The sequence below is a fragment of the Chiloscyllium plagiosum genome, chromosome 1 (assembly GCF_004010195.1).
Source record: "Chiloscyllium plagiosum isolate BGI_BamShark_2017 chromosome 1, ASM401019v2, whole genome shotgun sequence".
In the NCBI taxonomy this organism is placed as follows: domain Eukaryota; kingdom Metazoa; phylum Chordata; class Chondrichthyes; order Orectolobiformes; family Hemiscylliidae; genus Chiloscyllium; species Chiloscyllium plagiosum.
Genome location: NC_057710.1, coordinates 36,557,885 through 36,584,599, shown reverse-complemented (window position 1 = coordinate 36,584,599; position 26,715 = coordinate 36,557,885). Strand labels below are relative to the sequence as shown.

Here is a 26,715-nt window from a genome sequence, read left to right as displayed (position 1 = left end):
CAATCACACACAACGAAGTTGAGCAGAAGTTTTGATTCCTTATCGCCTGCAGTGTGTATTTAATGATACTGTCTCAGGCTGTTCTCTGGATGGAACTTTTAAATATAAGCTGCCTAACTGAAGTGAATAATTTAAAGTACTGTCTCACATTAACACTTCCCGAACGCAACTTTTTTTTTTAGTAACCAACATTTAGGGGCTAGTATGAAATTGTCCTGTTTCTTCCCTAATTGTGCATGGCCAGCAAGAATCTTGAGACTCATCTAAACACCACGGTTTTTATTCCCACAAGCTGAATTAGATCACCAATGGAATGTGTTTATAAACTCCACTCTACATGCATTTGACTGTCCATGTTGTGGAAGAAGCATTTTCCTGAAATGCACTGACAGAGCATGCTCACCAACTCCAATTTACTGCTATTGTAATTCCAGCCCCCTCTCCCCCCATCCCCCATCCCACTCCCTCTCAACCCCATGTTGACCTTTCATCCTTAATCTTGTTCAAAATTAGCATAATCTCTGGAAGAGTGGCCTAGTTGCAAGTGAAATGTTCAACCAGTCACTAACAAAACTCCAGTGCATTACTCTAAAACAGTATGTATATACAGATGAACAATGGAATAATTGCCAACAGAACAATGTATTTTTGAGGAATTTTCTTGTTTGAACTGTAAGTTGTTGAAGAAGGGGGCACACTAGGTGTCCCAAGGTCATAGGTAAATACTGGCATAGTGCCTGGCTCCTGGTTGATTTGTCTCTAGCGGGTGGTGGTGGTGGTTAGAATGCCGAACCTGTGATGGCATTCAGCTGCTTCATTAGGCCTTCCAGACTGGCCATTTGCTCACTCAAGTCATCTTGCTCATACACCTGAATGAGGAAACATGATAGCCACGTTTTACACTGTGCAGACATTCTGAAATGTGGAAAAGATAAAACAGTACAACGAAAGACTTTCCCCAAAACAAAACCTGTCAGAACTATTTGAAATACTGTTGTTTACTTATTACTCTCGGAGTGCAACTCAGTTCTAAACTCAAATTATAGCATGACATGAGATGAAAAGAGGATCTGTACTATTCATCATTTTAGGCTTTTTTAAAATTACATTTTCAGATCAATCCTAGATACTGTTTTATACAAAATATTAAACATAAGGAATATTGAACAATGGCAAGTTGGATGGTGACATCTTGGCTAGTGAATGGAGATATCACTTTGGGTGATCCAAATGTTTAATGTGGATTCCAAGTAAATTTGCAATTGGTGAGCCTCAGTAACATGAAACATCTATACTTGAAATGTGACAGTGTTTTTACACTCTGACTGAACAGGAAAGAAGCACTCAATTTGTAGCCTTGTCTGCTCAACAAATGTCCATCACATACTATATCCCTGCTTGCCTGATATTGTTAAATCTGTCTCTATTGTATTCTATGAATAAAAGCAGCCACAGAGAAATGTCATCCTTCTGACAGTATGCTGATATCAACTGTATTTTTACGAGGGGCAAATGCTACCAACATGTGAAGCAACAATGTCACTATTTTTGTCTTCCAGCATCAGTTGTTTTGCTTTCAAAATGTAACTAATTCTATTGACCTTACATTAGAATGATCCTCTGTCCTGTGGCTCTCCTCTGTAACCTCTGGGGCTGTTGGGACGGAAACAGGAAGCAGCGGCGATCTCGCTTTTCCAGCCAGTCCCAGTGAGGCCGTCTTACCATGACTCAGCGTAAGATTAGAACCTGCGGTCAAAAGTCGCAAAAAAGGCTACAGTTAGATGACATGTAATCCTCAATTGCCAGTCAGTCAATACAATTGTATAAATAACTGCACACGCAAAGTCAGACTTGTAAAGCATCCCAATGAGAACTGGAAGCTGCAAAATGTTTAAGTGAGGGATCAGCAGAGCACACAAACCTGGATGAAGTGGGGATAGACACTCCCACAGGAGGTGGATTGTGGAGTTTTCGCTCTGTTTGTCATTCCAGAGTACTTCACAGATATACATGTAGCAGAAGGAGATAGCTCGGCTGGACACACCTCAATTAAAAGCCCATGATTGGAACCTGAAAACACCCAATCACCTTAACCTGCACATCTACCTGCCCAATGGAAAATCACAAGACACAATTGGCACCCACTGAGACCAGGCCAGTTATGGGGATGGCTTCAGGGCTTGTCCCATGGGGCTCTCACAGTGGAAGGTGGGCAGAAGATGACTGAGCTTTATTCTCGGTACCTGAAAGAGAGGGCTAGGATCATTTCTGCTTCCTATTCTACACATTCAGGTTGATCATAATGATGTGCTCGAGATTCTCATGCATTTCTGGGCAGGTTAAAGTCACAAATGATGGAATGTGTGAGGGGTGCAAGTGTAAAGTTAGGTTGGTTAGAAGGCATGGTTCAGTTCTCCAACAAACAGCCCAGCTCCCAAGCTGGTTTAAAATCTGTCTAATTCTCACTTTTCAACCTTTAACCACCCCAATGATTTTGCAAGTCACCAACTCCATACCCCTCCTCTGTGTCCTCCATATTCAATGATACATTTGTCACTATGTGCAGTCCTCAGAAGTAATATAAAAGCAATAGAAATCATCTTAAATTATTGGAATAACATTTAACTGTCTAAAAATCTTTTTAAAAACTTAACTCAAACACCTGTCATTAATGCTAGGAAAGAAAACAACTCCAGTGGGGAAACAACCATGATTATAAAAGTTGCTGTCATTGCTTGTAAGAGAAAAAGATGCATTAAAGATGTTTAACTGTTTTCAGAGCTTATTTGAAGCTTCAAGTCTTCTTTTATAAGACTTTTAAATTGACCTCTCATGTATCAAAGGTGATATTTCTCTGCACCTTCTCTGTAGCTGCAACACAATATTCTGCATTCTGAACTATGACTCTGAAGTATTTACATAAGGTACGATTTATCAAGTCATTGAAATGTACAGCATGGAAACAAGCTCTTCAGTCCATGCCGACCAGATACTCTCAATTAATTTAGTCCCGTTTGCTTGCATTGTTCGACAAGGTTCCCGGTGGGAGACTGGTTAGCAAGGTTAGATCTCAAGGAAATCAAGGAGAACTAGCCACTTGGATAAAGAACTAGATTCAAAGTAGAAGACATTGGGTGGTGGTGAAAGGTTGCTTTTCAAACTGGAGGCCTGTGATCAGTGGTGTGCCACAAGGATTGGTGCTAGGTCCACTCTCTTCATCATTTATATAAATGATATGGATGTGAACATAGGAGGTACGGTTCGTAAATTTGCAGATGACACCAAAATTGGAGATGCAGTTGGCAGCGAAGGAGGTTACCTCAGAGTACAATGCAATCTTGATCAGATGGGCCAATCGGCTGAGGAGGGACATATGGAGTTTAATTTAGATAAAAGTGAGGTGCTGCATTTTGAGAAAGCAAATCTTAGCAGGGCTTATACACTTAATGCTCAAGTCCTCGGGAGTGTTGCTGAACAAAGAGATCTCGGAGTGCAGGTTGAACTCGGAGTGCATAGCTCCTTGAAAGTAGAGTCGCAGGTTGATATGATAGTGAAGGAGGCATTGGGTATGCTTTCCTTTATTGGTCAGACTATTGAGTACAGGAGTTGGGAGGTCATGTTGCAGTTGTACAGGAGGGTGGTTAGGCCACTGTTGGAATATTGCATGCAATTCTAGTCTCCTTCCTATTGGAAAGATGTTGTGAAACTTGAAAGGGTTCAGAAAAGACTTACAAGGATGCTGCCAGGGTTGGAGGATTTGAGCTATAGGGAGAGGCTGAACAGGCTAGGGCTGTTTTCCCTGGAGCGTCGGAGGCTGAGGGGTGACCTCATAGAGGTTTATAAAATCATGAGGGGCATGGATAGGGTAAATAGGCAAGGTCTTTTCCTTGGGGTGGGTGAGTCCAGAACTAGAGGGCATTGGTTTAGAGTGAGAGGGGAACGATTTAAAAGGGACCTAAGGGGCAACTTTTTCATGCAGTGGGTGGTATGTGTATGGAATGAGCTGCCAGAGGAAGTGGTGGAGGCTGGTACAATTACAACATTTAAAAGGCATCAGGATGGGTATATGAATAGGAAGGGTTTAGAGGGATATGGGCCAAGTGCTGGCAAATGGAACTAGATTAGTTTATGATATTTGGTCGGCACGGAGGAGTTCGACCGAAGGATCTGTTTCCGTGTCGTACATCTCTATGAATCTACGGCTCTATTTGGCCCATATCTCTCTAAACCCTTCCTATTTACATACCCATCCAGATGCCTTTTAAATGTTGTAATTGTATCTGCCTCCACCTGGTTAGTGTGCAAAACAATACTTTTCACTCTGTCTCAGTACATGTGCTAATAACAAGTCAAATCAATAATCAATAGATGCCTGCTGAACTGAAGCCAACAAATTTTGAAACCTTGCCAAGCGTTCATAACGGCCACAGCTGGTGTTACAATGTCTCCAGCTACATTTCTGTAGGCTGACAGAGAAGAATGTTGTTTCATTTCTCTTTCAATGCAGAGTGCCTGTTAAGAACTGGACAGCGGATCATGCAGAAATTTCTTTCAAATTCCAAAAGCAGGGTGGTTTTAACTTTCAGTGTTGTCTGTTGATTTAAGCCACAGCACAAAACATGACAGCATGTTTCTTTTGGACATGTAGGTTAATTTATAATAACAGTTACTGAATGTTGATCAATGTAAAGGTAAGTTTACATTTGCACATTAGTCCTTGTGATGCATCACTGCATTAAAAACAAATTCAGATTACTATATTGAAAGGTGAAATTTTGGAAGTGTCTTCATATTTAATACTTAGGTTTCAGAATGTCCCCAACTCCTCAGCAGGCCATTGGCCATTGACACTCTAAGGAGGGACATTTTTTCTTTAGAATGTACAATGTCCAGACTGCTACCTTAAAATCATGTGTGAGATAAAAAAATCATGTTCTTGTGGTCCTCAAAAAGGGAATCCAGACCTTGGAAGAAGTCATGGAAACAGACCTCTCAGTTCCAACCAGTCCATGCTGACCATAATTCCAAACTAAAGTAGCCCCACCTTGGCCTATATCCCTCCAAACATTTCTTTTACCCAAATATCTTTTAAAGTTTGTAACTATTCCCATTTCCACCACTTCCTCTGGAAGTTCATTCCACACATGAACCACTCTCTGGCCAAAAAAGATGCCCCTCATGATTTTTAAAAATCTTTCTCTTCTCACCTTAAAAATATGTCACCTTGTCTTAAAATCCCCCACCTAAGGGAAAGTACACTTGCCATTCACCTTATCAATACTCCTCATGTTTTTATAAACCTCTATGAGGTCACTTCTCAATCTCCTGCGCTCCAGTGAAAATAGTCCCAACCTATTTAGCCTCTCCTTATAACTCAAAACCTCTGTTCCCGGCAACATACTAGTAAATCTTAATTGAACCCTCTCCAGCTTAATAACATCCTTCCTATAATAGGGTGATCCAAACTGAACACAGAAGAGGCCTTACAAATGTCTTTACAAGCTCAAAGTGACATCCTAGCTCCTATACTCTGAGCAATCTGAGCACTGAAGGCAAGCATGCTAAACACCTTCTTAACCACCTTGTCTACATGTGATGCAAACTTCAAAGAATTATACTAGGAGAAAGTGAGGACTGCAGATGCTGGAGATCAGAGCTTAAAAATGTGTTGCTGGAAAAGCGCAGCAGGTCAGGCAGCATCAAAGGAGCAGGAGAATCGACGTTTCGGGCATAAGCCCTTCCTGCTGCGCTTTTCCAGCAACACATTTTTAAGTTCAAAGAATTATATACCTGAAATCCAGGGTCCTACCATTCCTGCCCTTGTCTGTATGCAATACCTCACATTTATCCAAATTAAACTCAATCTGCCACTCCCCAGCCCATTGATCCAATTGATCATGATCTCTTTGCAATCTGAGATAATCTTCTTCACTGTCCACTATACTGCCAATTTTGGTGGCATGCACAAACTTACTAACCATATCTTCCATATTCTCATCTAAATAATTTATAAAAAAGACAAACAAAGATGGACCCAGCACCGATCCCTATGGAACACCATTGGTAACAGGCCTCCAGCATGAAAAACCATCACTCTCTATCTCTTACTGTTTAACCAATTTTATATTCAATTGGCAAGCTCACCCTGAATCCCATATGATCTAACTTTACTGGTTGAATGTGCTGCACCCAAGCATGTTCAATCTATGCAAAGGCTACACAAAAGTGGTGTAGGATCAGGAAGGCAGGAGGAAACATTTTTCAGGCTTAATAAAAATCCAAGTTCAGGCTTTCCCAATCTGATTCACGTTGGGAGATGAAAATCCAGCTCAAAATGTTGGGCCTGCCAAGTCACACATCAGTCATCGTTTTGACATGTATGTGATTTTTGTTTCCATGGCCATACATGGAAAGATCTTTATGATGGCCATGCCCAAAGTAAGTGGGATGTATGCTGCTGGTACAGTTAGGTGCTGATTTCAGAGATGCAGAATCAAATTGCCTTGGCCATTCCAAGAAAGTATGCCAATGATCAGCAGAAACATTTGCTGCCATATTGCAACATTGCTTCCTGTCTGCAGTGAGTGCTTTTTAAAAGCCATTTCCATATATGCTCTTCTCCTATCATATTTATATCCCACTAACTGTTCATTAATATTTAAATTCTAGTGGGTTTCCTGGGAATTTTATTTTCACAATCCATATGTGTTATTTTAATTGTGGCATCCTGACCATGTTCTAATAACACAAGAAGAGTAAGAAATACAAAATTATGAGGAAAAAGAAACATAAAAATATAATTAGAATTGAAGAAAAGAGAAGATTGAATTACAAGTGTTTCTGCCTACTTCATAACCTCCTTCTGCAATGTGTGTTTCTGTACATGCATGACAAATCGGCAGGCTGAAGGCACAGCATGCTGTGACAAATGGGAAATCGCAACTCTGATTAGGAGCAATTTAGGTCTTAACAAAACATCAAGTGAAACTTTTTGCATCAAATGCATTTAGTAATACAGGGCTGTAGTAACCAGCATGGAAATTCATATGCAATAAGATTCCTGCAAGGATGGAAAAAAATCACAGGTCCCAGAATTTCTTGGGCTATGTCACCAGAAATGATGCCTGTGATTCCACAGAGCATAAAATATACCTATATCTGTATATTGTGATTAGCTGCATTTAAGTTGTACCCAATTACTGGCACTCAAACAACCGAGCCTGATCAAGATCACCAATGTGGAGATTATCAAAAGTTACTATGACTAGGGCAGTCAACCACATTGGCAAGGATGAATTGGAGTAACATGCAAATCAGACTAGGTAAGGATGGTTGGTTTCTTTCCCAAAAGGACTTTTGTGAACCAGATGGCATTCTAGAGTCGAAAAATGTGGTGCTGGAAATGCACAGCAGGTCAGGCAGCATCTGAGGAGCTAGAGAGTTGACATTTTGAGCATCAGGAATCCTAAAGAAGGTCTTATGCCTGAAATGTTGACTCTCCTGCCCCTCGGATGCTGCCTGACCTGCTGTGCTTTTCCAGTGCCACACTTTTCGATTCTGATTCTCCAGCATCTGCAGTCATTATTTACTCCAAGATGATATTTTAGGACAATCAATGATAATATCCTGGTCACCATTATTAAGGCTGAGTCTACAATTCTAGATTTTACTGGATTTATATACCACTAGCTGTCAAGGTGAGATTTGAACATGGGTATCCAGAGCATTAATATGAGTCTCTGGATGACGAATACAAGGACATTACCATGATGCAACTATTTTCCTGAAAAGGAGACAGGCAGAAACATCATAAAGCTTGGACCCCAAGTCTCAATGAGGGTTTGCCAACCCTTTCAGGAAGTGCAGCTGTCTCAGGAAATGTTTCTGGATATGGCAAGGTGCTGCTGCTGGTAGCCTAAGAGCAAAGTATTTTGCATTTACAGTTTCTGCTCACACATTCTCTCTTCCTGCAAATCAGAGAGCAGACTGAACTGCAGATGGGAAAGAGCTACAATGATTTCTTCAATTTGTTGATTTCTTACTTGGAATTTGATTCTTCACCAGCTCGATCTTAAACTGGGGTTTATAGTTGATATCCCTACTCAGAAAGGGCTAGGCAAAAGTGAGGACTGCAGATACTGGAAACCAGAATTTAGATTAGAGTGGTGCTGGAAAAGCACAGCAGGTCAGGCAGCATCGGAGGAGCAGGAAAATTGATGTTTCGGGCAAAAGCCCTTCATCCTCTCCATCCCTACTCAGAAAGCACTGTGGAATAGAATACATCCTATTCATTTACAGGGCTGGGCATGCAGCCACAGAAAGAATCCTTTTGTATGTTGAATTCCACCAATGCAACATTTATCTGTTCGTTTACTAATTAGAACGACAACACCACAAAATACTCAGCAACCTGTATTGACTAAAATGCAAAATTATTCTGGTAATCTGTTATAATTATGGCAGATAAGACACATTCAATCATGATAATAGACTTGACACTATGTGAATTTAAGCAGCTGTATTTCTTCATTCAGCACCAATCTGCTGACAGAGAATAAATAGATTAAATCTTGCATATCAAAAAAAAATCCACTGAATGCACAGAGTACACTTATAATGTCACAGGAAAATGTTACATTTCAAGAAAGATAATTCCAAAGTTGCAATGAAGCATTTAATTTGCTCTGAAACAGAAAGAGGTAAAGGTTTTCTTCCAGGCACTGTCAATGACTTCGATGTGCAAATTAGCAGGCATTTAGAAAAGGTCAGACGAGTGTTATGATAGCTAAATGAAGAAGTGAATTGTCTTTTATCTGAGCCCTTTACTGATGTCACCGTGGTTTACTTCATGGAAGTCATTTGGTCAGATCACATGATTGCATCTCCATTATTAACAAATCAACATTGACATCACTGCCCTAAAACGAATTACTGCGGGTGCTGGAAATCTGAATGCTGAAAACACTCAGCACATCTGGCAGCATCTGGGGAGAGAGCGACAGAATAAACAGGCTCAACTTTATCAGCTGAGTGGAGCCCCTGACATTGTGGAGGTCTTGCCAGCTCTGTAGCCAGTGGCCAAGACCCCACATCATTTCTGACTCAAAAAGATCTGTCCAAGTCAACAATCCATCAGCCACATGGAGAACAGTAAGAATTACAATATGATGCAGCTCTAGCATTTTGAATCTAAAGTGTGATTATTTCTGTCTGAGGAGGACCAGGACATAACGTAGTCAAAGGAAAGAATACTCCATTCAGCACGATGAACCTGACTCCATCCCATGAATTGTCTCTCATGGTCAGTTCAACTTTAAATGGGGGTAGCAGAATCCCCCCCAAAAATCTTTATGCATGGCAGGATTGTAGAAAGTTCCCATAATTATTTGACAAACATTTCCTGACTTACAACTGATTTCTTCAAATTATGCTGCTTTATTTGACAGGATTGTCCAGATTTTCACCACATTGACATTATGGGAGAGGGGGGGGTGCAAAATATTTCGTGAAATGAATCTTCATGTCACTGAAGGCACTAATGTCTTTTTGATTTTGTTATATATTGTCATAGGAATAGGGTGCCTCTGGCAATAGTGCCATTAGAAAATGCATCAGGACAGGCAACTGAAAAAAAAATTGAATTCCTACATAGACTTTACTCTTTAATAAATATGAATGCAATTTTTAATGTCTATTATACAACTGTTGACTACATATATTACACCTTATATATAATCAAACACAAATATTTGAGAAAATCACAAGGCAAGCCTTGATGCTCATTCAAACTGTGGAAATGAATTTCCTTAAATTTTACTGAAAAATATTGTGTGTGACTGAGAAGTGACAAATAAGTTATTTTGGTATTCAAAGCCTTTTGATTTAATTTGGTGTAAAATGACAGAGACAGCCTTTGACTGACTAATATTAACATTTAAAATATCAGCAGAAATTGTGTGATTTAATTTTATTTTGCTGAAAGCTTTTGTTGGAAACGTGATTCATGACTGCATAATTTAACACAGGTGGGTACAAACAGATGATGTGGGTTAAAATGCAAGCCTACAAGCAGCAGAAAACCTGTTGCCTTTCCATATGCCAAATTACCCTTTATATAGATCCTGAACACAGAAAATACAGGATATCTCTTCCTGCTTACAAAATAACTGTACATTTGTTTTGTAGAATTGACATCAGAACATAAAATTTTCTGCCAACATCTTGATCATGATCATGGCTGATCTTTTAACTCAGTTCCACTATTCCAACCTAACTCTGTGTCACTTGATTCCCTTTATGTCAAAGAAAAGTCTATTGATCATGGTCTTGAATTGTCCTCTATAGTGAGCACTCACAGCCTTCCGGAGTAGAAGGATTTACAGCCTTCCATGTGAAGATGTTTCAGCTCTCCTCCTGTCTCATAGGATCAGCCAGCAATTCTGAGCCCTCCTATTCTGTGTGACCAGCCCAATTATCAATTGATCGTGGGATCTGAATAAGTTTCCTCTTTAACAGGAAACACCACAAGGAGCACTCTTATAAATATTTTCTAATCAACCTGCTCAGGAATGTTCTAACAAACCTCTGGATCAGGTAGGATTTGAAATTGGGCTGACTGGTCCAGAGGCTGGGACACTGCCACTGCACTTTGCAGCACCTTTTGAAGCTTCTTATACACTGTGACAGAGTGTGGTGGATATACCTTTGCCCCACGGTTTCTGATTTCCCCTAACTATGAGTGGAATTTACTCTCCCTAACTCCGGAACAGACAATGTGGCCAGAGAATCAGGTCAGGAAAGAGGGCAGTAGGTAGAGTGTCTGTTTCCTCCTGACTCCGCATGTGGGGCAAGCTCATTCCATACATGCACCATCCTCTGCGTGAAGAAGTTGCCTCTTAGAGATCCTTTTGAAATCTTTCCCCTCTTGCCTGTGGTCTACCAATGGTAATGGTGGTGAAAAGCTTTGTCTTCAGAGGGTCAGTGTAGACTTGTTGGGTCAAATGGCCTGTTGGCACACTGTAGGGATTCTATGATTTATTCTATAATAATCCCTGTGCAAGTAACAGTGGACACAGGTTCCAGAAACAAGAGTGAAGAAAATCATCAGAAATCATTTTAAGTCAATCTCAATCTATGGAGTAGAATCCATCCTTTCAAACCCCCATACTTACTCATCACAGTGGATCCAGTTTTTAACCTTCTAGGGTGAAAGGTTTCAGCTGAGGTGACAGCATTTTATCATATGCCAGAGTTTGCTTTGTCATCTAAATGTCAAGATTTAAGTCCCTAACCTGCCAATCTAGTTAGTTCTTGTCATTTTCAAAATAATTTACTGCACTTTCAATTCCATTTGGCTTTCTGAAATGCCTGGCAGTGTACTCAAGAAACAACTTCATCGACTCTTCCTCAGCAAGTGAGTCGGATTGTAATTCTGGTCTGTCTGGGGCAAAAACCAGGAAATAAAATGAAGAATGGTTTTTGCCACTTTCAATTAAAATCTTACAAATTAACTTTCCTTGAGGATAAATTTCTTTCCTTTTGAAATTGTTATTTTGCCTGACAACAGGCAAGCTGGCATTTAATACATCAACACATTTACTGCTGCGTTGCTTATACATCTTGACATACATGGTTGGCTTTTCACTGTTGCATTAATTTAGCAGGGAGCAGGAGGAGAGCATGGAATGCATAAACCAAGGGAGACAAGGGATTGTGGTTAGGGATATATTAATAAAAGCAAGCCATAAAGTCTCTCAAGCCTGCTTGATTAAATCCTTGGTAATCTGTACCTCAACTTCATTCATCACTGTTCATTCAAACTCCCTCGATATCCCTTAGCCAAAAAAAATCTATAAAGCTGTGTTTTAAATTTGTGCATGTGATGGTTAATGCTGGAAATACGCATCAAATCAATTCACATCTGAAAAGAAAGTTAGTGAATGTTCAGGACACCCTTCATCAGAAATTAGCTATACAATTGCTCTCTTGGGGGATATTTGTATACAGACTCTAGAGCAATACTGCATTCAGTTAGATTGACTCTTAACTGCCTTCGAAAATATCCTAGCGAGCCTCTCAGTTGTATCAAACTGTTACAGAAAATAACAAAGAAGAATGAAACCAGATGGATCACTCAGCATCAACCCTTGCACTAGAAATGATAACACAGCTAGCCCTGCCAATCCGGCAAAGTCCTCTTTGGGTGGGTCTTTGAGGCAAAATTGGGAGAGCTTTCACACAGATGTGTCAAACCACAATCGGACATAGTTAAACTCCTTCACTATCCAGAGTTTCTCTCCAGGTCCCTCCCATCCTGACTTGGAAATATATCACAGTTCTTTCAATGTCGCTGGATCAAAGTCCTGGAACTCCCTCCTTATCTGCCCTCCAGGTGTTCCTACACTACATGGACTGCAGGGGATTAAGAAGGTGATTCACTACCATCTTCTCAAGGCTAATTAGGGATGGGTAATAAGTACTGGCTGAGTCAGCAATACCCACATTCCATGAAGGAAAACATTGAGAACATAAGAATGGAGAGCAGGAATAGACTATTCATATCCTCAATCCTCCTCTACCAAATGATACGATTATGGCTATTCATATTAAAATAAAAACCATGCCATTGTTCTCTGGGAACAATGGCATTTTTTATCCAAGGTAACATAGAAGGTATGATCCAATTACATCTCAATTACATGGTTCAACCAAGCTAGTGACACAACTTTACAAATTATACACCCAATAGTGGTCACACTTCAAAAGTCGTTCATTGACTGTCAGGTGCTTTAAAATATTCTTTCTGGATAGCTTACGGCGGCACAGTGGCTCAGTGGTTAGCACTGCTGCCTCTCAGTGCCAGAGACCGGGTTTGATCCCACTCTCGGGTGAGTGTCTGTGTGGACTTTGTACATTCTCCCCATGCCTGTGTGAGTATCCTCCGGGAGTTCCTGTTTCGTCCCACAGTCTAAGCAGCCTCACTGTCACCTTCTCAAGAAGAACTAGCCAGTAACATTTGTACCCCATTAATGTTTAGATAAAGCTCAGCAAAATTTATGCTACAAAGTATACTTGATAAATTTAAATCAGAAGTGCATCTAGGCTATATAGATGCTGAGGCCAGGAGAATCTACACAATTTAGCCCTTAACAGGTTATTCTGAGAAGTGACCTCGATGCTTGGATTCCTCATAAAAATTCTCAAGGCTGAGCTCTGATAAGCAGCTCAGATGCAACATGGTATAGCCTCCGATTTCATTGATGTTGCAAAAGATCAGAAAAGATAGTAAGTCAACAGAATCTGAATTATTAGGAGTTTGCCTGTGTATGCGATTTGTGAAACTGCTCCAGACATTCTGATAAGTTGGGGGGTTGTGATGGGGGAATGTAATGAAAGATTTAGATTATCAAGGATAAAGAACTTTCTGACAATAAAGTTGAACATGAATGAATTGACTTCTTGTGCATTTGAGCCACAGTTGAGACTATTTGGATCATTTTGTAGTTTGTGAGGTGGGAAAATAAAACTCAATTCCTCAACACTAGTTGAAGTGCTTTTGAATTCTGTCATGCTTATTGATCGAAGCAAGAGTGAAAACGTTTCCGTTAGGTGCAAGATTTACTGAAATACAATTTAATATCTGAAAAAAACAGCACAGGTTAATACAACAGATGCAGCATAAAGATATCCCTTCTATATAAGGAATTGCTTTCTCAACTATACCAAACTGCCAGAGTAAGATAAATGACTACATAATCAAAGCTCACCAAATCATTACCTGTGCTGATTAGATGCACTTAATTTCAGCAGATTTTATCCCCTTCCTGTTATCTTGTAATCTATGTATTAGTTGTCGAGAAAATAGACTAATTAAATGGGCTAAGACAATGTGAAGCATTCATTCCAAGCAGATTGTTTAGTTACCACAATAATACAATTTTAATGCTTGACCAATAAACTTGAAATTGTGTAGGTGAGTTTTTTTTTCATTCATTCATTCATGGATAGGGGTATCATTGGCTAAGCCAGAATTTATTTCTCTTCACTCATTGCCCTTGAGAAGGTGTTGGCGAGCTGCCTTCTTGAACCGCTGCAGTCCCTGTCCTATAGGTTGACTCGCATTAACTGTAGGGAAGGAATTCCAGGATTTTGACTCTGGGACACTGAAGTATTGATGATATGATTCCAAGTCAGGGTGCTGAGGGGCTTGGAGGGGAACTTGCTAGTGTTGGTGTTCTCTTGTATCTGCTGCCCTTCTAGATGGAAGTGGCCGTGGTTTTGGAAGGTGCTGTCTGAGAATCCTTGATGAATTTCTGCACTGCATCTTGTAGAAAGAACACATTGCTGCTATTGAGCATCAGTGACGGAGGGAGTGGATGTTTGTGGATGTAGTGCCAATCAAGCGAGCTGCTTTGTCCTGGATGGTGTCAAGTTTCTTGAGTATTGTTGGAGCTGTACTCATCTATGCAAGTGGGGAGTATTCCATCACATTCCTGACTTGTGCTTTGTAGATGGTGGATAGGCTTTGGGGAGTCAGGAGGTGAATTACTCGCCATAGTAGCCTCTGGTAGCCACTGTGTTTATGTGGTGAGTCCAATTGAGTTTCTGGTCAATGATAATCTACAAGATGTTAATAATGGGGGATTCAGTGATGGTAACTGGCCCAGGTGGGACACAAACTGGATGTCACTGAGCAGATGATTGCTGAGCAGGTGCTGCTTGATTGCACTGTTGGTGACACCTTCCATCACCTTATGGAACTTGGTTTAACTAATTTTACTGACCCAAGAAAGCTGAATGTTCATTGGACCAAAAATGAGATAATCACCACTATCAGATTCCCCTCCAAGTCCCACACAATCAATTTGTTCCATGTCACTGAAATAAAATCCAAGGATTCCCTCTCTAATAGCATTGTGGGTCCACATTCATCAGAGGCAGAGAGAGAAATCATGGCTCCAAAGTTTACTCCTGGCATAGACCTCCTACTCCTCCTCTAACCTGAGCACTTGAGCTCACCAGGTTATTGGGTGTGATGTATCCCACCCCACCCTCCCCCATGTTTCACACCATATTGATTGTGGCAGTTCAAGATGTAGCTCACCAACACACTCTCAAGAGCAATGAGGGACAGGCAGTACACTGACTGCATTAACCAGGTTTGAAAAACAAAGACGCTTTTTCAAGTAATTTGAATACTTTCATTTGTGGTACCCAAATGTTCCTTCAGGCTCCATAAGGGGAATATAACAATCCACTGGCTGAAGTCTATCCTTTTCCAATCTACTACTGCACCAGAGCCAATCTTGTACCCCATGCTCAATGCTCAGTGCCCATTATTAGGCTGGCAGGTAGCCTCTGAGTGACCTAGGCGAAAGTGAGGACTGCAGATGCTGCAGATCAGAGACAAGATTAGAGTGGTGCTGGAAAAGCACAGCAGGAATGATGAAGGGATTTTGCCCGAAATGTCAATTTTCCTGCTCCTTGGATGCTGCCTGACCTGCTGTGTTTTTCCAGCACCACTTTAATCGTGCCTCTGAGTGACCTGTCAGCCATTTAAGCCGGGATTTACTCCTGTTAAAACTAGGCAGACTTCCCAAAGCTGTTGCTGAATGGGCCATCCGCTCTCCTGTCTGTGACTTATAGATCTATTCACTGGGGGTCTCACACAGCTAAGAATTACATGTTTGTTGTTCTTGGTACTGCACTCACTGGTGGTGATTATATAAGAACAGTATTTGGTAATGTGTAATTGGGTAAAAGTAGTTTGGGTGAACATAAAGTAAAATCAGGTAGAATTGACTCACAGAGGGATCCAACCACAAACTTGATTGAGGTGGAGCCTTGAGATAACTGAGGATGCTGCTGTGTAGCCTGATTTGCTGACAAATGACAAAAAAATTCCAATGAAAACACAGTGATGCAGTAAATGTGTGAAAAATGTCTTCACTTTCAATTTGTTCACACCTTGCAATGGCATGATGTTTTGTTTTTTTCAATTACAACTGGAATCAGTGTCCATCACTTTCTCATACACAGTGTTCTACATGAACTTGCACAACACTCTGAGTGAAATAGTTTTCCTCACCGACTTCTCAGTCTTTATCCAATGATTTTGAATGCATGACCTTATTGACCCACTCAACAGAGAATTTTTTTTCCAGCTATTTACTCAATGAAAACCTACCACAATCTTTATTTGATTACATAATTTCAAAGGAGAACAGTCTAACATTTCCACCCTCAACTCATAACCCAAATCCCAGATCCCTGGCAAGATTCCAGTATAGTGTAATGATAATGTCACTGGACTAGAAATCTAGAAACATAGGTTAATGTTAAGCCATAAGACCATAAGAAATAGAAACAGGAGTGGACCTTTTTTGGCTCCTTAAGCCTGCTATGTCTTTTCCTAAGATCATGGCTGATCTGACATTCCTCAATGCCATGTTGTAAGGTTTCGAACATGGATTCAAATCCCACTCTGGAAATGGGTGGAATTTAAATTCAGTTCTTAAATCGGAAAATGAAAGCTACCCTCATTAATTGTGACCTTTAATTGATTGTCATGAAAACACATCTGATGCACTAATATCCTTCAGGTCTTTCTTACCTGTAACTCCAGACCCACAGCAATGTAGCTCACTATTAACCTTTCTCAAAACACAACTTCTTCATCTCTAGTAACGTACCAGCAAACCTTCTCTCCAATCTTTCCAATGTTTTTACATCTTTCCTAAATTGTAGAACCCATATCTGTCCACAATACTCCAGCTGAGATCCAAATAAAATTTTTTAAAACATTTCAGCATAATTGCTATGGTTTAATCCCTCGCTTTCTTTTAACTATCTTTGCTACTTCCCTAGCGATCTTTAGGGTGGTGTGTACATGGGTAGCAGTGTCTCTCTGCTCACCTACATTCTTTAAAATTATTTCTAGTCGTGTTTATAGTGCACTGAATCTCTGTATTAATTTCAAGGCAGAGATTTTAGGGAGCTAGGAAGGACACTCGTAACCACTTCAAAGGTAGTAATCTCTGGTTTATTTCCAGTGGATGCACTTGTGAGCATAGAAATAAAAGTACAGAGCAGATGAATATGTGGCTGGAGACTCTGCACCTCAACAAAGCGGGGCCTAATATTCCATTGTTATTTAGGCAGTTTACTTGTGCTTTTAAAGATGGTTTAAATTAGCATTTTAGGGGAACATGAACAAGCATGTGGCATTAGAAATGTGTAACAAGATGGACAAATGTTTGGGAGAAATAGACAGTAATGGACTAATAAATAGTAATGTTAAGGTGGGTTCAGAATGCAAAAATGGTGTCTTTATTTTTATGTTTTCAAAAAATGAGGACTGAAATGAGGAAAAGTGACTTAAAAAAAACTTAATGATTTACCAGGATGGCTGCATAACTTCAAAGTAAAGATTTTGATATGTATTGTGATCTTTGTTTTAGTGTGGCTATGGGACTCTACAATGTGAAGACAATCAGGAGCCAAGATTAAGTTGCTTGGTACTCAACAAACTGAGCAGGTTTGAACTATAAACAAGTTACAGAGACAGAGAGAGAGAGAGTCAGAAGGTGCATTGTTGTTCTCCCCAACAGAAACTGCCTGTTCTTTGCAGTAAAATAAACTCAGTTTAACCTTGGAGAAAACTAGTTACCATTCCTGCAGCAGTTGCTGTAAGCAACATTGGATTTAACAAATCGGAGATATTTTCCAACTAAATCAGTCAATCCATACTCTTTACAAACCAGCAGAAAGTTCCAGAGAATGACAACTGAATACCAAAGTCCTGGCTAACTGAAGTAGGAACAGTTCAACAGTGGAATCAGGATGGCACAGTGGCTCAGTGATTAACACCATCTCACAGTGCCAGGGAACTGGGTTCGATTCCAGCCTCGGGTGACTGTATGTGTGGAGTTTGCACATTCTCCCCGTGTCTTTGGGGTTCCCCTGGGTGCTCTGGTTTCCTCCCACAATCCAAAGATGTGCAGGTTAGGTGAATTGGCCTGCTAAATTGCCCATAGTGTTCAGAGATGTGTAAATTAGGCGAATTAGTTAGGGGTAAGGGAATTGGTCTGGATAGGATAATCTTCGGAGCATTGGTATGGACTTGTTGGGCCCAATGCCCTGCTTCCACACAGGGATTCTATGATTTCTATGAAACCAAAGACTTTCCAGTTTGATTTTTTTACCTCCAATAATGTATTTTCCCTATTTGTTTGTCTGTCTATATGTGTGTGAAGCAAGTTCATCAAGGTTTTAATTACTAGTGATAATTGCCAATGGTTTATATCTGCTTCCATCACCAGATCTCAGAATTATATTGTGTTCAAAAGCTTATCAATGGTAAAACTTTAATTACGCCACCAACTGGCTTTGGAGTTGACCAAAGTTGTCGTCATTGTAATACACCCACCAGAAACATGATAGCTCAGAGCAAGGAGCTCTAATTTTAGCATTTTTCATTTAACCTCATCCTGCTTATCTAAGGCAATGAACAGGAGATTAAAATCAAGCCATCCCAGTTCCATGCTCCTGAGCTAGTCCATAAGAATATATAATTTGTCTATTTGGAATAACTGAATTTTTAAAACCCTGTTTATTAAAATGATGATAGGCCACTTGGACATTCTTAGAAAACCTTTGATGGATGAGGCATTTTTTACTACATCATCAACTAATAACATTCCTGGCAAGTGGAAACCTGGTCAATCTTGCAAGTAATCTTGAATGTCAATGAGAGATAAATGGAAGCTTAGTCCCCATTGAGATGAAATGCACTGAATCATTACTTGCACTGACTTCATAGGTGTTGAATAAATATATAATCCATTTTGGCTATCCTGGATCTATATATCACTTGTTTAAAAGAGAGACTGATTAATTAAGCTGCAATCAGCATCTATCGAGGTATTGTACGTGACAAAGGCACATATTACCTAGTCAACCCTGCAATGTTCTTCACATATCTGTGGATCTGTGGCAGGTGATAGTGGGATATCTTCTTGAACTTGGGATCTAGGTACACCCACAATGCTCTTAGAAAGGAGCTTCCATGACTTTGACCCCATCAAAAATTAAAGAACAGTAATATGTATCTAAGTAAGGGTGGTGTATGGCTTATCGGGGAACTTACAGGTGGTGTTCCCATGCATCTGCTGCCAATATTCACAGGAGGCTGCCAATGAACTTTTGAAAAAGAACATCAAAGATTGTCACACAAAAGAAAAGAAATAAAGGTATATTGACAATTTGAAAAGGTCTGATATAAAACAGCAAAGAAAGATTCAACCTTTGTCGCAACAGTATCTTTGACAGACTCTAATCTTAACTCTAAAATTTCTTACTTTGACAAACTCAGGAGACATGTCCTTGCTATGAATTTCTGCGCATTCACCACATACAGTATCTTCCTGAGATACACAGACAGGCTAACACAATGACCTTTCTCACTGAACTCTAAGAAAAAGAACAATACTTTTTCCACCTACTTTGACTACCTTAAGGCAAGTAAAGAGCACCTCTACTGGTAAGACTCTTTCCTCCTGAACTGAACCTTCTTGTAGCCTTTCCATCTGGCACTCTCAACATTTTCAAACCTCTGAAGTGGGAATTGAACCTTCACTGGCTCATGGTTAGCATTGGAGTGATTGTGAAGGTGACTGCAGCCATATGCCAATTTCTTTAACTTGTCCCAGATAGCTGTTGCATCAAAGAGGTTACCCAGGTTCAGCATTCTTTGTCACCTGAGGGAAGCAGGCAGAATATGTATTTGGCTTTACAGTGACTGCTAGCTTTGCCATTGCTGATTGACTGCACACCAATACTTAGATGTGTCACATCTCAGCCTTGGCAGTGGCTCTCTGAGCTGTAGCAACTGTAGGCGCACTGGGAGAATGACGGTGATGAGATCGCAAGTACCGTCATCCACAGGAAGGCATGGAAGATTCATTCTCTATGCAGCCACATTCACTCCTTTGGAGTATAGCAGCATTCCCAGCTCTCTGTTGAATGACAGGTATCTGGACGGGTATAAACCCAGTTGGATCCACTGAGGTGCAATGGATTTGGCTATCATTTCCAAGTTGCAAACTATGTGTTCCAAACTCTTTACCCAGTCCAGCACCAAGCTGGCTCAACTTTGCTTGATGATCAATGTGGGTAGGCATTCTGGCAGACTGTCCAACTTGCCAACTTGCATACAAATCAGCCTTTTCTGCAATCCACCATGTCAAAATGTTCATCTGAGTCTTCTGCGATAGAACCTGTGTGCGACCTGAGGCTCTGGCAAGCTGGTGCCTATAATATAATTTTCTCTGCCCCCTCCCCTGCTGCAGGTCAGACAAACTTGACAACTCACCCTGTGCAGATCCTACTTTGAATACAATCTCTAAAGTGTGCGAAATGTCAGTGTCTGAGCTGATGCTTGCACGCGTGAATGTGAGTGATAGTTATTACTCTTAACCTCTTTCTCCATGTCCTGCTCTTCCACCAGTGTCCAAGCAGGGAGCAGCTCTTGCTAGTCTGAAAGGAGGTAGTAACAAGGGTAATAACTGTCATGCATGAGGGGTAAGTGAAGCAAAAGCAAAAGCTGATGTTCACAGAATCCTCAGCAGCTGGTAGATCAGAATTGCTGTTGGGAGGACAGCGTGGTTAGAACATGAAAACAATGGATTTGGGATGAGGATGGTGTGATCTTTGATTGCTTCAGCCCACTGCCAGTCATGACCTCTGCAATTGGCTCCTCCAGTGAGGGCAACCACTGTCTCCTCAATTGGAAAAAGACATGCCACTGCTTTTTTTAGATTAGATTAGATTACTTACAACAAGTCCACACTGACCCTCGTAGAGCAACCCACCCAGACCCATTCCCCTACATTTACCCCTTCACCTAACACTATGGGCAATTTAGCATGGCCAATTCACCTAACCTGCACATTTTTGGACTGTGGGGGGAAACCGGAGCACCCGGAGGAAACCCATGCAGACACATGTGCAAACTCCACACAGACAGTTGCCTGAGGTGGGAATTTAACCCGGGTCTCTGGCACTGCTTGCTTCATGCAATGTAGTTCTGCTACTCCTGATTACATAAGAATATAAGAAATAGGAGCAGGAGTAGGTATTCATGGCTGATCTTTTCATGGACCTATCGCCATTTACCCTTAATTCCTTTACTGTTCAAACATCTATCAATCTTTGCCTTAAAAACATTCAACAAGGTAGCCTCAATTGCTTCACTGGGCAGGGAATTCCACAGATTCACAACCATTGGGTGAAGCAGTTCCTTCTCAACTCAGTTACTCTAGGAGAAAGTGAGGACTGCAGATGCTGGAGATCAGAACTGAAAATGTGTTACTGGAAAAGCACAGCAGCAGGAAGGGCTGAAGGATTCCTGAAGAAGGGCTCATGCCCGAAACATCGATTCTCGTGCTCCTTGGATGCTGCCTGACCTGCTGCGCTTTTCCAGCAACACATTTTCAACTCAGTTACTCTGCCAAGTTATCCTGTAGGAGACAGCAAAATACATAAATGCAGAATGAAAATGCATTTGGATGATCTGGTTGTTACAACTGAGTAGCTGGCTGTGTGTGCAAGTTGTGAGACAAAGTGTGAGGTTTGCTGATTCTGATAGATGGTGATTGTAGGTGAGTGATGGGGGTTTGGTCCACAGATCACTGTTGAGTTTATGGTGCAGGTGGGAGGATGTGGCACTGAACAATACATTCTCTGACCTTGAACACTGTTGTGAGGCCATTGGTCTTCCTGTGGAATTGGATCTAGTTCATCCAGCATTGATCACCGTGCTTATCCAGTTCCACTGCAAAGGGTGTACCCCGACCCAAATGTGAGCAGATTACATATTTTCTCCTTCACCTCCTGCAGATCTCAACTTCAGCAGTAAAAAAAGCTCAAAAGCCCACCCTGCCATGTTGGGTTGCTATTACGTGACCCCAACCAGAAATTTCTTTTCTCCAATCTGTGCCTAGATATTCTCAATGTCATGGAGATGATCATGAGAACTGCGCTTTCTAACAAAATAAAAACAGAAACTGCTCAGGAAATACTCAACAGTTCAACTACATCTGTGGTGAAAGGACAAGTTAATGTTTTGGTTCAGTGACCATTCAGGTAATCTGAATGAAAATTAACAAGATCTGAAACACTAACTCTCTTTCTCCATCCATCAATGTTGGTCGATCTATTGCATATTTTCACCACTTTCTGATCTTATTTTTCAGCATCCACCATATTTTGCTTTGGCATTTCAATTATTCTTTTTTATTATCCTCAGGGAACAAAGCATATTTAAACATAACCCACTCATGGCATTCAATGCATTCAATCACTGTACACACTTTCACAGACAAAGTATCAGACTGCACAAATCAACCATCATTATATATGCTTTTGCTTTACTACCCAATTAACAGTGGTTTAACAGAGTGCTAAATTTAAACAGAATTGCTCTTATTTTCATTTTTTCTGTCTTTTTGATGCTAAAACCCATTTGTAAAACTAATACTAAACAAACATGGGGTGGGGGTGGGGGAGGCGGGGAAGGACGGGGGTTAATCTGAGTAATTGACCAAACATCGTTAATGACTATTCCTCAGTTTAACGGAGAACAATCACAGCTCTTTAATACTTGAATTATCAATGGAATCCTTAAACTATTGCAGATTTCTGCAAGATTGCTGCTATGGTTGATTAGTAGATCATTCAGTCACTCCCAAACTCAAATGCTTTTTGCATTTGAGTATTTGAGCATTGTTCCAATCACTTTTCTTAAGGCAGTCAAGGAAATTACCACTTCATAATTCACACAAAGTAATCAGGATGGTCGGCTCATTGCTGCTTACCTGGTTGGGAGAGAAGAGGTGTGTAAGGAACTTTGGGCTCCAGTGCGGTCATAGGAGGAGGTAACAGAGGGTTTGCAAAGCTGCGCAGTGGATGAGTGGGTCGGACGCAGGCTGTAGGAATCGTTCTGCTTGGAGCTTCCTCACCTGAAGGATGCTCAGGTTGTGCCTGGCTTAACATGGCTGGCTGCTGAAGGTGCGATGTTTGAGCCTCTGTTATGGCTTTGAGAAAGAAAACAACAATTACATTGAGCTATATTCCATTATATCAAGTTGCAAAGCTGCGCAGTGGATGAGTGGGTCGGACGCAGGCTGTAGGAATCGTTCTGCTTGGAGCTTCCTCACCTGAAGGATGCTCAGGTTGTGTCTGGCTTAACATGGCTGGCTGCTGAAGGTGCGATGTTTGAGCCTCTGTTATGGCTTTGAGAAAGAGAACAACAATTACATTGAGCTATATTCCATTATATCAAGTCTACAACACAGAAATGGGCCATTTACCTCAACAGATCGATGCTGGCAATTATCTTCTATGAGGACCACATCCAACAGCTTGTTATCTAATGTTACCATTATACCCTCCCATTCCTTTACAGCGACAGTAAATAAATATTCCTTTGGAATATTCCCAACTCTATCTCAAAATGATTCACTAACAACACCATCTTATATACCTCTCTGGACAATAAGGATTGCTACAATACCTTTGGAACTACCAAGAGATCAAATAAATGAGTGGCATGTGGCACCATGGGCCTGATTTTCCGAAAAGTGGCAATCACAGTCAGATTACCAATTCACTCCGACTTTGTTCTGGCTTAACTTTGCTTAAAGGTCAAAGATGCTAGCCTCATTACTGGATGTAGAGTTTTCAGGTAGGATAGAGAAGGGGATGGAAACAATGGAGTATAGCTCAGTAGTGTTAATCACAGTGCAAAACCAGTAGGATCGTATTGTTGGGGACTTCAACTACCCAAATATCAACTTGGATACAAACAGTGTGAAAGGTATGCAGGGCAAAAAATTTGTGAAATCCATTCAAGAAATCTTTTTAGCCAGCATGTAAAATGAGAGAGATTGCAACTCTAATGTTAGGGATGAAGCTGGACAGCTGGATGAAGGACCAGTGGGTGACCATTTTGGAGGTAATGATCGTAATATTTTGCAGCATTATGGAAAGAGACAAGCATAGAAAGGGAGCAAAGGTTCTAAAAGAGGGCGAACTTTATAATACTGGGAGACAATCTTCAAAACTAGACAACTCCCCAGTGTGGAGTCCAAACTAGATGGCATAGGTTTAAGGTGAGAGGGGAAAGATATAAAAGGGACCTAAGCAGTAACTTTTTGATGCAGAGAGTGGTGCGTGTATGGAATGAGCTGCCAGAAAAAGTGGTGGAGGCTGGAATGGTATATAAATAGGAAGGGTTTCGTGGGATATGGGTCAAATACTGGCAAATGGGACTCCACAACCACCTGATAAAGGAGCGGCACTCCAAAAGCTAGTGCTTCCAATTAAACGTGTTGGACTATAACCTGAAGTTGTGTGATTTTTAACTTTGTACATCCCAGTCCAACACCGACATCTCCAAACCATGACAGCTGAATGCAGCTTTGATGTAAAGGGCAGTTGCTGTCATCGCAATTTGTAGTATCAATGATTTCAAACTAAATGTGGGAGGCTTATTGGGAAATTTGCAGACAATATAAAAATTGAATGGGTAGTTGATTGTGAAGACATTGTTGTCAACTGAAGGATGATATAGTACTCAAAAAGCACAGAAGATCAGGCAGCATCTGAGGAGCAGGAGAATCGATGTTTCAGACATAAGCCCTTCATCAGGAATGATTCCTAATGAAGGGCTTATGCCCGAAATGTCAATTCTCCTACTCCTCGGATGCTGCCTGACCTGTTGTGCTTTTCTAACACTACACTCTTGACTCTGAGCTCCAGCATCTGCAGTCCTCACTTTTTCCTAAATGCAGGATGATAACAATCATTTTTATCTCATTCCTTTAGAACAGGGACTGTGTATGGTGCAGTTGTAATATCACTGGACTTGTAGCCTCGAGGCCCAGGAATATGCTCTGGGGGTATTGGTTCAAATCACACTTCTACAGCTGGCTACTATTCAATCAGTAAAATTTGAAAATAAAAACCTATCTAATTCATTAATGCCCTTTCCTTTAGGCACGTGAATCTGCTATCCTCACCTAGAGTGACCTCAAGTGACTCCAGACCCACAGCAATGTGGTTGACTCTTAAATGTCTCTCTGCAATGGACTACCAAGCTACTTTGTTGAACAGTAACTGGGGATAGACAACAATTGTGACCTTACCAGCAATACCAACATTCCTTGAAGGAATAGAAAGACTATAAGGTGCAACAAATAGTACAATTTCAAAGAAAGGTTCAATCAATAATGCATCTTTACCTGATCCAAATCCACGATCGACAGTCAATGTGGGGAATGGCATGGTACGCAATGGAAACTGTGGGTGAGGATATCCACATGTCGGAGATGGCAGGATACCAGGATATTGGGCACTCTCCAGTGTTGGAACAGGAATCGCACTTACTACAGCTGCAAACATGAAGTGAATTTAAAACTCATGTCATTGTTCAGTCAAACTGTCCACAAACTGAAAAATGTTTCCTTGAGAAAAGTACTTGAAATATTGCTGAATGTGACTTTAGTTTTCTAATTATGCCACATTTATACAATTAGATGAGATTTAAAATTAAATTACATTTCTATTAAGACTGATTAGAAAAAGTAACACCTTCAGTTTTTGCTGAAGGACCCTCAAGGGAGAATGTCTCCTGACAAATGAATTGCCTAAGAAACTTTGAAGGTTAGATGGCAGCAGCGTTATAATCATGAGATGCTGTCATCACTCACATGAAACACATCTGCCTTAACACTTTTGGAATGTTAAACCTTTTTGTAATTTTATTTGCTGTATATTGGAACAGGGTTCATATTTTACTGAACACCAGATAATATTGAGCAAGAACAAGGAAGGAAAGGCAGTTCTGGGTGGATGGACACAGTGTTGTGCAATAACTGAGAATCCCATTGAAAACAATGATGGGAGCTTTTCTACACTGGGCACAATTGACAATCAGGTGCAATTGCCAAAATTGTGCCAGTTTTCTGAATTGTTGTCATGAATCAAACTTTCACTCAACCTCATTTACTTTATCACAGATATAAAAGATACAATTTTCCCTTCCCTGGAGTTAGCAAGGAAGACAAATGAAACAACAAAGAACTATGGATGCTGAAAATCTGAAACAAAAGAACATAAATTGTGAGATAAACCCAGCAGGTCTGGCATCATCTGTGGAGAGAAAGCAGAGTTTTGGATCTAGTGACCCTTCTTCAGAACTACTGTTGTCCACAGATAGTCCCAGACCTGCTGAGTTTCTCAGGCAATTTGATATGATTTCACAAGTTGGTAATGGAGAGAGAACCTTTATTGTTCCCTCAGTAGTTAAGCACCAGGCAAGAAGGTCTGTGATATACATAAATGATCTGGAAGAGGGCAATGTTGGTATGATCAGCAAGTTTGCAGATGACACGAAGATTGGTGGAGTAGCAGAAAGCATAAGGGACTGTCAAAGATTACAGGAGGCTGTAGATAGACTGGAGAGTTGGGCGGAAAAGTGGCAGATGGATTTCAATCCAGACAAATGTGAGGTGATGCATTTAGGCAAGTCTAATTCTAGAGCGAATTGTACAGTGAACGGAAGAACCTTGGGAAAAGTTGATGGGCAGAGAGATCTGGGAATGCAGGTCCATTGTACCCTGAAGGTTGCTGCACAGGTGGATAGAGTGGTCAAGA

General features: G+C 40.7%; 1 protein-coding gene across 1 annotated transcript in view; it reads right to left on the bottom strand.

Moving 5' to 3' along the window:
- Positions 1 to 543: 543 nt before the first annotated feature.
- dcc (DCC netrin 1 receptor) overlaps positions 544 to 26,715 on the bottom strand; it is a 1,293,953-nt gene continuing 1,267,781 nt past the window's right edge. Inside the window, exons 26-30 of the mRNA XM_043720707.1 lie at positions 25,302 to 25,451; positions 23,172 to 23,291; positions 22,875 to 22,973; positions 1,607 to 1,746; positions 544 to 869 (exon numbers count right to left, since the gene is read on the bottom strand). Coding sequence (XP_043576642.1) covers positions 780 to 869; positions 1,607 to 1,746; positions 22,875 to 22,973; positions 23,172 to 23,291; positions 25,302 to 25,451 — 599 coding nt within the window. The 3' untranslated portion in view covers positions 544 to 779. The remainder of the gene's footprint in view (positions 870 to 1,606; positions 1,747 to 22,874; positions 22,974 to 23,171; positions 23,292 to 25,301; positions 25,452 to 26,715) is intronic.